Source organism: Rhineura floridana, chromosome 11 (assembly GCF_030035675.1).
Source record: "Rhineura floridana isolate rRhiFlo1 chromosome 11, rRhiFlo1.hap2, whole genome shotgun sequence".
Taxonomy (NCBI): domain Eukaryota; kingdom Metazoa; phylum Chordata; class Lepidosauria; order Squamata; family Rhineuridae; genus Rhineura; species Rhineura floridana.
Genome location: NC_084490.1, coordinates 39,445,245 through 39,458,321, shown reverse-complemented (window position 1 = coordinate 39,458,321; position 13,077 = coordinate 39,445,245). Strand labels below are relative to the sequence as shown.

The window sequence follows — 13,077 nt, the reverse complement described above, 5'->3', positions numbered from 1 at the left end:
GGCTCCCAGAGCAGCTTACAGATCACTAAAAAAGAAGACAGCCTCTGCCCTCAGGCTTACAATCTAAAAAGACAGGACACAAAAGAAAACAGGAGGAAGCTATTCCAGGGTTACACCGACTGCAGTTTTTGTTAGATTCCCTTCTACCACCACACCCCTTCAGATTTCAGGTTCACAGATGTTAAGCCACCAACTCATTACTCGCAAGTAGCAAGTTTGACTGTTTAGTGTGGTTTAGACATTGACGCCTTACAGAAATTGAGATGCAAGTCACAGATGTGGGAGATGGGGTGGTGTAGAGTCCTGTGTGGCTTTTAGGTGCTGCAATGCAATTTCAGAGGTAGCTCTTTATTGTTTCAGGGTGTCAGGGGAAATGGATTGAAAGGAACATGGGAAAGTCATGTTTTGCCTCGTCATAGGGCAGGCAGTAGGAAGTGGGGATGGGTAGAAATCAGTGGTGACCTGCAGTGAAGCCTTTGGTTTATATGGCTCATACAATCTGAGAGGTATGGAAGTGCTCCTGACCCCCTATAATTGTGCACAATACACAATTTTCTAGATTTTGTGTAGTGCATCATGACGTACCTGCTAAAATTCAAAACCTCTATTCAAGGGCACAACCAGTGCTTCTGCAACAGAGATATGCTTCTGTTGGCCACAGGCACGCATTGGATAGTAACGATGGCCTCACTACTGTTTGTTTATTAAATGTATATAGCCAAAGGCTGTTACAAAAGCAAAACATAAAACATAACTATACACAAGACTAAAATAAAACAAGCAATAATTTGCTAATAAATTCAATTACAGCTATTAGCACATTTGACTCTAAGTTTCTTTGCTGCCAAGGCAAACTTGGCTGTAGATAACACAATGTGGGGTTGTACAGAAGATAATAAAAGGATCACTTTTTGGGAACTATTAAGGTCTTTCCTCGTGGCAATCAAAGGATTTAAAAAATTTTCACGTGGGAGAGAGAACATTGGGCATACAAGCATATAGTGTACCAAATCCTCAGGTACCTTGCATCCAGCTATGCATAAACGGTCACCAATAGGAATTCCAAGGTATCTGCCCTGTAAATATGCTGAAGGCATTACCTGGAATCTCAGCTCAGTGTATGCTTTGCGCAGGGGGGCCAACGTTAGTATATCAAAATAATTAAGGGCTGTACCATTTGGCATAATATGTGGAAACCAATGGGAAAAGGATGAGGTGGCGATCGCTGCTCTATCCACTTGTAGGCCATGTTCGAACATGAAATTACGTAGCGCATCTGGGTTAAAATTTGTAAGAAGGGTGGGCGTCAAAAGATATTGGAAACCAAGGGCAAAAAAGTTAGAGGCCCAGCCCCCATTTTCCATTTGGTCCTCCCAGCATAGTTTTACCAGGGAGGATGAGTCGAGGAGCGAAAGTTTTTTCCAATAGCGTAGAAATGATAAATCAAGTCTAACCATTAAGGAAGGGGCATTTAACTCCAGTCTCACATGAGCGGCTGGGGTACTTTTTGGGAGGCCCAAGATTTGTTTAAAAAAAGTATTTTGGATTGACTCGAGGGTCATCCTTAGTGAGTGGCCCCAGATCTCATTTCCATACAAAATTGTGGGAAGAAGCTTAGCTTTATAGAGATTGAGCATAGGTCTTACTAGTTGGCCAGACTACTGATATGTTACAGGTTATTTGTCCATGCAATTTTGGAACATTTTTTTTAAAAGGTATTTCTTAGGGTTCAGCATGTCAGATTAGTCAACTAATGACTGACTAATCCAAAAAGACAAATGTTAAGGGGGAGGGGTGTGTGGTGCTAGCTAAGTATGACGGGTTTACTTATTTGAGAAACTATTTTGGTTCTGGTGTGAGTGTAATGGGGAATAAAGAGGAAAATATTGAAAGAGCATTAGCTTTTGCTAATACATAAATTAGTAATCTCACTTTTCCTTCAGTATATTATAAAGGCACTTGTATAATATAAATTTTGACTCGCAGCTAATAATTTACAGTGCAATCCAATGCATGCCTACAGAGAAGCAAGTCCCACTGAGATCAATGGGATTTACTTTCAAGTCAGTGCGCATAGGATTGCAGTCAAGTTAAGAAATAGTTGCTTTTATTATGTGTGTGCTTTTCTTATGCAGGTGAGAAGACAAAGGGGTGATATGATGGGAGGTTATAAAATCACAAGTAGATTAGAAAAGTGAATAGCAATTTACTTTGTCATTTCAATACTAAAACAGGAAGCAGAGATGACCAGCAGTAAAATAACTATAGAAAACCAATAGGCTAGGATGAAGTGGTCATCAGCCGCAACTTGTTAGAATGTCCCCAAAACCTTGATTTAATGATTCAGCAGGGAATGGAAGACCTTATTAACTGCAGGAGCTTTGAAAATCTGCATAGCTGTGATTGTACCATGGATGATAACATCTAATGTGGAATCCAATGGCTTGATTGTCAGGTTGCCTTTCTCCCCTGCCTTGCTTCAAAGTAAGTCTTAAACCTCAAGGATGCAAAGAAGATCCTGAAAATGTGTTGGCAGCTTTAGCTTTTAAAAAAGAAAAAAAGATTGAGGAAATAATCTGGATAACTGGGGTGACAGAACTTGAACACAACTTCATTTAATGATTCCAATGATGATCAAATAATGATCAATAATGATCAAATTATATCACTGAAAACATACAAAAGCAAGTATAAAATATTTTCTGGATGGACTTCTTTGCATACCTCTGCTTAAAAATATATAGATAGGGTGAGATATTTCACATTAATTATCTTCATTTGTTGCCCTTATTCCATGTGTGGAGTTTGGTATTTTTCTCTAGCACAAATAAGATAGCTGAATACTGTAAATTACACCTGGGCTACTGAGTTTCCAAAGAGGAGGGGGCGGGAAGAATTGCTAGACCTATAGTAATCCTGCAGGTAGAGTCTGTCATCTTAATCTTTGTACAGCACCTATAAAACGTTATGCCAGCAGTGACAAATCTGTGGCTTTGCAGATATTGTTGTACTACATCTCCCATCATCCCTTACTGCTGGCCATGCTGATTGGGGCTGATGAGAGGTGGAGTTCAACAATATATGAAGGGTCACAGGTTCCCCATCCTTGCTTTAGGTGATTTAGAAAGGATGCTAATCTTATTCTGTGTCAGGAATGGGACACGCATATAACTCTCCAGATGTTGTTGGACTTCAGCTCCCATCAATCCTAGCTAGCATGGCCAGAGCTCAGGGATTATGAGGACCACAGGTTTCTCACCCCTGCTCTAGGTATTTCTGAGAACTAGTCCATCCTTCCAGGTAATGGGCTTTGCATGATGCTACATACTGCTTATTCACATCAGAGCTGAACAGGCAAGGTAGATCAAAATGTTTCCCATGAACTTGATAGATGGATTGGTAGCAACAGAATGAAATTCAGCCATAACAAACAAAAGTGTCATACAACCAAATTAATCAAGTGGCCAGGCAACAGCAGAAGGAATACAAATCTATAATAGATGGTTATATGAACTGCATCTAAGTCAGTATAGTGTGGGGTTACAAAGGGCCCTGGTTGGGCTTAAAAACAGGTGCATTGTTTCTAAGATGAAGTAAGAACATCAGGGAGACAGCTAGAGCGTAATAATGGATGACTTCCAGCTACCCTCAAATTGACTGGGTAAATGTAAATTCAAGTTGGGACAAAATACTATTTCTAGATACAATGAGTTATCGTGTCTTGGAGCCGTTAGTCATGAAACAGACAAGAGAAGGGGCAATAATTTAGGGCACAGTCCAACTTGTATTTTCTCCAGGCTGAGGGGAGTGTGATGGGGCGCAAGCCCCTTGCCTTGTCTCAGCTGCAAGAGAGCTAGGACTCTGCTGGCTCAGCCGAGGGTCCGCTGGGGAAACCCAGTCCAGTGGAAGGGGTGCTGATGGGAGCCGGTGGAAGGCTTGAAAAAGGGACATTTCAGGGGTGTGTTGGAGGAGGGCCTGGGCGGGGACTTACGTAACATCCAACTTCCTTTTGGAGCACTCCTGTGGGTTCTGATCTGGGCCAAAGTCACTCCAAGAAAAAGGTTGGTCTAAGAAAATAATCATTATGGAAGTCAGTGGGCAGTGCTTGCTTGCTGGTAGCGGTATTCGCGAGAGCTGGCTTTTTATTTTCTGTTCATGCGCACAGCTGTGGCTGAGTTGACGCTCCACCAACCTGGTGGCTCCCGAATAGTAAATGGATGCTATGGAGCTTTCTGCTGGTTCCTCCTCACTGGCACCCCTTCCGCTGGCTTCCCCTGAGTTGGATTGCTCTGCCCGCCTTGATGGTGTCAGATCTAGTGCAAGTTGTAAGTCTTGTTGATTTGCTTAGAAACAATGACCACAATGCTATCAAATTAAACGTAGGAGAGTGAGAAATTGCCCAGAGTGTCCAATAGTCACTTAATTTCAAAAGGAGAAATTTCTCAAGAGACAGGATTGGTTAAAGGAAACTGGAAGTGCAACTAGGAGGCTCATATCCCTTCAGGAAGCTTGGAGACTATTTAAAACCACTGTAATAGAGTCTCAAAATGTATACTTAGATTAGAAGAGGTACAAACAAGCCCAGCAGGATGCCAGTCTGGTTAAACAGTAGAATCAGGGAGGCTAGAAGGGTTTAGAGCAATCAAGCTCCAGTAAAACTAGCTCTGGATATTTGCAGCAGAAATCTGCTATGTGCAGCATTAGGTGGCTTGTTCCTGTGACATCAGAAACCTTCCTCAGCCAGGCAGTTTTTCATCTTTTTAAAAATCGTGTTTTTTATTTTAAAAAACACTGAATAAACTTGCAAACCGCACTTTAGAAACATTTATTAAAAGCAGACAACTCACCTAAAGCATGTGAGGATAGACAAGACAGATGACCGAAACTATATGATTGATAGTAAATACATCAGTCATATGCATTATGCAAAGGTGGAGGGGAGGGAGAAAGCTGGACCTGCCCTGCAGAAAGAGAAGAAGGCACAGAATCCTGTTTTAAGGAATATTGTACACACCCTAAGATTTTCAGCAATGCAAGCAAGCAATTGCCTGGGGAGTATGAAGAATCACTGTCCTGGAGATTTTAAAGGAAAATCTTAGAGGTGTCTGAAATAGGGTTGCTGGGTCAGAAGCATTCCAAAACCTGAAATTTCAGGGGTGGCCCCTAGTAATGTTATGGGGGCAGGCCCTAGTGATGTCATTAAGTATGATATGTTAAGCATCAACCACAGTTGTTTGGAGCATATCACTCAAACAAAAAAAATTCGCTGATTGGCAATTAAGATAGAAATCTTAGCTAGACAAAGGTGTTCCCAGGTCCAGCTGAGGTGATGGGATCATTCCTTCTCACCTGCTTAGGGAGCCTGGGTAGGGAACATTCAGCCTAGCCTACTGGCTTCTGGCAAGAAGGGTTTAAGTGCCCTTAGGCCAGGCCAGTCACCAGAAGGCCATTGTAGGAAGAAGGGAGCTTAATGCTATTGAGAGGTTAGATGGGAGCACTCAGGAGTAAAGATGGATACCCCTGAAAGCTACAATTCTAAACACACTTACTAAGGGACTAAGCTCCATAGAACTCAACAGGATTTACTTCTGAGTAGATATGGTTAGGATTGTGCTATTAGTGAAGCTTGACTAGGGATTCTCTCTAAAGATATCCATATCAAAGCAGGGTAGGCAAGGCAACCCCCTGCGTGGAATGCCCTGCCTGCCTTTTAACATAGCTGATCCAAACTTCTTTGCAGACTTGGCCCTTCATTGCAAAGGGAGGTTTGATAAATGAGTAAGAGTTAAGAAGATTCTCTACCCTTTCCTGCCTGCCCTGTAGGCTGCTATAAACTCACTTTGACAGCCAACCCAATTCCAGTGAGTAATAATTGACAGAGAGAAAACACACATGGTTTGGTCTTAGTAGCTTGGGAACAACAGCAATTGCAGCCACACTTCCCAGTATGCAAAATCTCTTTTACCACTATTGTGCAAGAAACATACCATCATGGAAACAAGGTACATAAACAGTGTGTTTAAGGGGGTTGAATTGAGCGCATGGAACCACTGTTGTTGTTTCTATGGATGTAAGAGAGTGAGGTCAGAGGTAAATTAAATGCAAATAGAAAAAGAAAAAGACAGTGATGAATTCCTAAATGCAATACCATACCAACCTCAACAAGATTCCTGAGTAAGGCAGAAAACTCAATATCCCGCAACCAGTCAGAGTTCCTAACCAAAAACCAAAACTAAAAAAACCTGGCAGCCAGTCAGCCAAGGTCACAGAAATCCCTATGTCCCATGTCTCCGCATAATATACAGCTCCCAGAGGTGGGACATGGAGGAGAGTCCTTCCCCTTCAGCAAATTTTAATGCTCAGACTGGAATATATAGGGAGAGGTGCTGTCTCTATTAATGAGGTCCCAAGCATATTAGGGCTTTACACATCATCACTAACACCTTGTAATTGGATTGCAAGCACTTTGGCAGCTAGTACAATTCCCTTATTTTATTTATTTATTAAATTTGTATCCCGCCTTTCCTCCCAAAGGGAGCCCAGGGCTGCAACACCTTTAGGACAGGTGTTCAGTGGTAGCCAGTGTGGTGCCCTCCTAACAGATGTTTTGGAGAGTCCAAGTCCCATCAGCCCCAACCAGCATGGCCAATGATAGAGGACGATAGGAGCTGTAGTCCAAAAATCTGGAGGTCATCACATTGGCTACCCATGCTTCATATGATGTTCCTGACAGCAGTCTCGCAGTTGTATTTTGCACTGACTGCAGCTTCCATGCTGCCTTTTCAAAGAAAAGGCTTAAGCAACCGCCAGTTCCCCCTTGCATTAAGATTGGAGCAGCACCACTGGGGGAGCAGTGCTTAAACCATTCTACCAGTCCCGGTTTCCTGATCAAAATCAAACTGCTATCGTCCTTACTTGAGAAAGAATGTCTATGCACAGTATATGGTATATCAGACGTTACTATGCTGTGAGGATAATAGCAGGCTTGGGGGGATTTTGATTTACTAACATAAATGGTTAAATATTGCCCCCCCCTTACCACTGCCCAAATCTGATTTGCCCTTTTCTCTTTCCTTTCTCCTGCCTCCTTCCAGCGGCATTAAAGTTTTCAAAAAACGTGGTAACACCTGATCTTGAATCTCCTGTATCACATCTGTTTTGGGCTAGAAACCCAAATGTTTAATGTGTGGTATGTTGGTGCCTGGGATTGAAAGTGGTCCTGAAAAGGTTAAAGACCACTGCTTTAGGTCAGCGGAGGTTAGCCCATTAGGGCATAAGGAGCACTGCCCCACCAACCTCAGTTTGTCCTTGGCCAGCCCCCATCTGCCTGCCTTTTTACTTTACATCCAGGCCAGTGGGTGGCTCTGTCTCCGTAGTCTTATTGTTTCCCTTGTAGAACTCAGCAGGGAGGGGGATTGGGGCAAAACTAGAATGAGTTGGCTCCACCTGTCATTGGCTCCGGCTCCCCCTGCTGTTGGTACCCCTACCTTCCACCCTACCAGTCCGAATGTGCACCAGCCACTGCTGCTTCTTGTAAATAGCTCTCCCTCAGCCAAACCTGGACTTTGCTATAAAATAGCAAGCTTGAGCCATATGGTTGTCTCCATCTAGTGGCTGAACAGTATAATGTCCTAAATGGAAATTCTTACTGGTGTCAAAAGTTCTTGGAGTGTTTTTTTTTAAAGCCACATTCCTACTTTCCCTTTTATTTTAAAGGCACAGAAGTGAACCCAGTATTTCAAAAAGACAAAACAAAAACATGTAATCATTCTATTCAGGCATAACTAAATTGAGAGTGGTCTGGCCCTGTTCAGATATCACAAAAGTCATGCTTTGGCTTCATACACTCCCTCCTCTTGCCTTGCATGCTCCATTTCCCACCCTCATTTGCAAAATTTGTAGTTTGTCACTCTATCCGAATTGGGAAGAAAATGACTACCGTGGTTTAAACTAGGCTTCCAGTTCTGGTTTGGAGGCAAACTGTGGTTTGGAGTAACTGTCATGACCCCGATTAGGATGTATTAACAAACTATAGATAGTCCATGAATCAGGGAGCGAGGGTGGGAATTTGAGCATGCAGCAGGAGAGAGAGCAAAAGCATGAGACAGAGAACCTGACACCCAAACCATGTGCCTGAACCAGACCATTTTTAGTTAATATGTCTGCAGGCCATTTACAGTGCATTAAAATTTACTTAGGTCACATCCAAACCAAACATTTAAAGCACATTTAAAGCATGTGGCATGACTTCCCCCAAAGAGTCCTGGGTACTGTAGTAAAGGGTGCTGGGGATTGTAGCTCTGTGAGGGGTAAACTACAGATCCCAGGATTCTTTGGGGGAAGCCATGACTGTTAAAGTGGTATAAATGTGCTTTAAATGTATGGTGTGGATGTGACTTAAGACAGTGGCATTTTATACTCTTGGAGTCAGTTCAGTGTGGATGAGCAGCTTCCTTGGCAATGAGTCATGGCAGCACACCATTTTGATGGCCAAGAAATGGGGCATTAGACTGTCACCTTCCATTCCTTTGTCAAAATGTCCCTCTGGCAAAACTAGAGGTTGCTTTCCTGGGTGCCCAGAGCACACATAAGTATCCTCTGCAGCATCCTCTGGTTTCGTCATGCCAAAGCCTCCCCCTGCAGCATGGAGGGGGGGGACTTCTGGCTTGTAGCATCTACTTTGTTTTTTGCACCAAGAACCCCGAGAGCCACCAACTGGAGCCAGATACAAAAGACTTAGCATTAAGGAATTCAGATCCCAGAAGTGAGCAAGCTCAGAGTCTTTCTATACAAAAATCCACTCCTGGTGATCCCAAGTTTTCTTCTTTTCAGCAGTTTAATTTAGGGTGGGCTGGGGAACTTAAACAATTGGGAGTCAGAAATAACTGCTGATCTATTGCAAATCATCCAGAGATCTACCAGTAGATCTAGATCTACTTTCTTCCTACTCCTGCAGTCCCTGCCTCTTATATCAGCTGCTTTCCGTGGACTGCCAAACAAGAGGTAACCAAGAGACAAAGGCAACAAGCCTGCTGAGTACCCTTCCTGCTCCATTAAAAAGGAGAAGCATAGTTCACTGCCTTATACTGAGTCAGAATATTAATCCATCTAGCTCAGTATTGTCCACGCTGACTGGCAGTGGCTCTTCAGGGTTTCAGACAGGGAGTCTCTCGCAGCCCTTACTTACAGGTGCTGGGGATTGAACCTGGGACCTTTTGCATGCAAAGCAGATGCTCTGCCACTGAGCCTGTCCCTTCCCTTACAGAAAGCTGTAGTGCACAAGCTGAGAGGTGTACCGCAGGACTCCACATCCTAGACTGGAACCAGCATGCCAGATAAGCCTCTCCGACAGTATTGGAATCGGTGCACAAGCAGCAGCTAGCTTAAACCCATCTGTGCGGCCCCTCGGAGATCTCAGGAGTTTTCAGAAAACCCTCCACTGCCAAAGTCAATTCATTTCAGCCCCACAACTCACCTATTATCCTCTCCAAGTGTGCGCGCGTGCATGTGCACACACGCACACACACCATTTATCGCAGCTCGCTTTTGCATTTTAAAGTGCTGTTGCAGGCTTGGGTGACATCAGGGATGTAGAGATCTATCCAGATTAATCTAGCAAATTGGGGCTGGGATGACTTTCCTCACAGGTGGATTTCCGGTAACTTATACAGGGAGTGCAATACGCAGTGAAGAATTTCAGTGCAGGGGGAAAAGAATCTTCAGCTCTCCTTCATTGTCTCTCAACCTCACAACCGTCTGTCCTCTCCACTAGGAATTTGCAGCGCTTACTAAGGAGTTGAACTTATGCCGGGAACAACTGTCAGAGCGAGAGGAGGAGATCTCAGAGCTGAAGGCAGAACGTAACAACACACGGGTGAGCAGGGGAAGGGACAAGGAAAGCTCCTGACTTTGTTTTGAAATCCAGAGTTTGCCAAATACTGGTATTTTATGTGTTCATGTTACAGGGTCTATGTCAGCCTTCCCCACCTTGCCCTCCAGATGTTTTGGGCTACAACTCCCATCAGCCCCAGTCCAAAACATCTGGAGAGTACCCGGTTGGAGAAGGCTGGTATATGCCATCGTTCATAAATCCTGTGAGATTTTGAGAAGCAGGTATGGGAGGATGGTGGAATTTGACATTTTGGCGACGCTGAACGTTCTTTTTGGACAAGTGGGGAAAGAAATGAGGTATCTCCTGCTCAGCTGTTTGTGCCATCAGGAAACAGAACACTGGAGCCTAAAGTTCTGGCTGGAATAGGAATTAGGATACATTGGGGACACTAATCACACTTACCGGGCCTGTTTCAAATAGTTCCCTTCCTCAAGGCCAACCAGGCAATTTGAAGAGAGTGGGACCTAGAACTTCCATCCCCATCCCTCACTGATGTTTCTTTCTTTGCAGCAAAGTCATACAAAGCTTACCAGGAAGGAACTCTTCCAACAAAAAAAGTTACTGCATTTCAAGAAAGCTACTAATGATACAAAGAAAAACAAAGCCCCTATATAGTAGATCCATGATTATACAAAGTCTGATCTAGGGATGGATGAGAATTCAGCTGAATTCAGATTTAGCACTGGATTTTTCAATGGTCTGTGTATTCTCTCTCTTTATGGAGCAACCCTGTTTGCATCAAACTTCAGCGGCTTTCCTCCAACACTGGATTTCCCCCCCCGAATATATATATTTTAATTGATTTTACTTGTAGCTCAGCCAAGCAGTACAGCTCTCTCTGTGTCTCTCTCTTTCTTTCTCTGCCACCCCCCTCCTCTCGAATAATACAAGTTCCAAGTGGGGAGGAAGCAAGCCAAGCCTATAATATCCTATAATAGCAGAAGAGGAGGACATGAAGCCACTCTCCTTTCAAAATATTGATAATTCCTTTCAAAATATTGATAATTTCTTTCAGGACTTCAATAATACCTTTCAAAAATATCAATATTTTCTTTCAAAATATCAATATTAATAGTGATATTTTTAGGAGAAAAAAATGGACTGGTAAAAGCAATGGATAGTGGACAATAATGCCTTTTAGGTTGACAGAATGCTTTTGAAGCGGCACCAGCCAACAGTTCCTATTCCTAGTCTGTTCACACAGAACACTAAGCCATGGTTTGTTTAACAAACCATGAGTTAACCATGAGTTGTTCCACAGATTACAAAACAAAACATGACTTTTTTCTCCAAAGTTGTTTTGTTTTTCAGCTTCATTTTCTTGCCTCATGCCTTTGTAGCCTGGTGAGTGTCTGAGACTGGGTGGCTAAACAAACCATGGTTTAAGGAAGGGTGCTGAATTCACATGTAACACCAAGACATACTTGAAAAATACCAAGTTTTGTAAGCCAACAAAAACCATGGCTTCAGGTTGTGATTTTCTTTGTGGTAAACAAACCATAGTTGAGCTATTAGGCAGGTTCTACTCATAATGCTAAGCCATTGTTTAATAAACCATGATTTAGGATTATGTGCAGACCAGGCCATATTGTCAGTGAGAACTTGACTCTAGCTAATCATCACATCCTTCAGGGCTGCCCACTTCCTGATTACTTGATCTATTCAATTCTTTCAAAGGGCAAGGAAAGTTTCCTTCAACTACTTTGAGGGTCAGTAGGATGAGAGGATTTTTACTACTCTGGTCCCTTAATGTTTTCCTGATTCGCTACTCTTTAATTCTGGTTTGTCTAGGAGAATTTCTAAAATTACTTAATTGGAGCATGTGCAGGTTGCTGCAACTTCTATTTAATTTGCATCTTTTTTCTTTTTGCTGCTTCTATGATAATGATGCATGTTTGCAGACAAGGATGTGTGTACCTGATTCCACCAAGATTCTTTTTGTGTGGTGTTTTACTGACCACGCTGTCCTACATATGGGTAAAACAAGATAATCTTGACAATCCCATACGTACTATCACATCACATTTGGGGGTTTTTTGGTGGTGTTTTATTAGTGTGCACATCTGTACATGTGCATTGTTATAATGCTTCACAAATCTTGACGCAGTCATAGGCAGAATCATGTTAACTTTGGCTTTCAAAGCACACATGAGCAGTGGTGATATCTTCTGTCATTGTTTATTGAATGTTACCACATATGCATATTACATATATTTATTATGTTTTTATTTGTGTATGACCATCAATTAGAGATTCTTTATTTTAATGTTCATTAGGGGGTGCTGTTCTTGTTTTTGCAGGGTCCATTTTTCCTGTTACAGTAGGAACACTCCTTCATTCCTCCTGTTGTTTTCTCTGGTAGAGCCTGCCACCACATGTGACATCAAAACCTTTTCTTTTTTAATCCATCCCTACTTGAGGACCCTTTCCCCCCAACCCCTGGTTTAGAGTATCTATTTGATGTAAGTGAGCATTTGGAAGAGGAGGCCATTTTAGAAAAGCAAATGAATGTCTACATGGCAACTGAGCTGTGAAAGTTTGGGTATCTGACCTCTTTTCCCAGCTATGTGTAGCCATATTATCTCTCTGTTAATTCCTGAGCAACTGTCTCTTCTCTCTAGCTGCTGCTAGAACACCTGGAATGCCTCGTATCGCGACATGAACGCTCCCTCCGCATGACGGTGGTAAAGCGTCAGGCCCAGTCCCCAGCTGGTGTCTCCAGCGAGGTGGAGGTGCTGAAGGCCCTCAAGTCTCTCTTTGAACATCACAAGGCACTGGACGAGAAGGTGAAGGAAGCCCTGAATGGCTGTGGATGGGACAGTGGGTGGGGTATAGTAATTTGTCCCAGATGCCAAGACTCTGAAGCAGGGGTAGCTGTGGTCCTCCAGATGTTGTTGGACTCCAACTCCCAACAACCCGAGCATGGCCAATGGTCAGGGATGATGGAAACTGTAGTCCAGCAACATTTGCAGGGTTCCTCATCCCTCTTCTAGGAGAAGCATAACTTGTAGCATACTGAAATCACAAATGCATCTGTTCTGCCAACAGTTTTGCTGGTCAGAGCAAAGTGAAGGAGCCACATCTGGGCCAATTGGGAAGCTGTATGTGATTAGGTGAAAATCTGGTCTGTTGCCCAAGATACCAAAATGCTACAGACAGACAGTTAGCAGAAACGCATATAGGAG

The 13,077-nt window shown here is 43.1% G+C and overlaps 1 protein-coding gene across 12 annotated transcripts in view; it reads left to right on the top strand.

Annotated features, from left to right (window-relative positions):
* The window catches only part of PPFIA3 (PTPRF interacting protein alpha 3), a 71,793-nt gene that overhangs the window by 14,771 nt on the left and 43,945 nt on the right, over positions 1 to 13,077 (top strand). For all 12 annotated transcript variants that reach the window (XM_061590970.1, XM_061590968.1, XM_061590969.1 and 9 more), the window contains exons 3-4: positions 9,773 to 9,874; positions 12,514 to 12,678. In XM_061590970.1, coding sequence (XP_061446954.1) covers positions 9,773 to 9,874; positions 12,514 to 12,678 — 267 coding nt within the window. The remainder of the gene's footprint in view (positions 1 to 9,772; positions 9,875 to 12,513; positions 12,679 to 13,077) is intronic.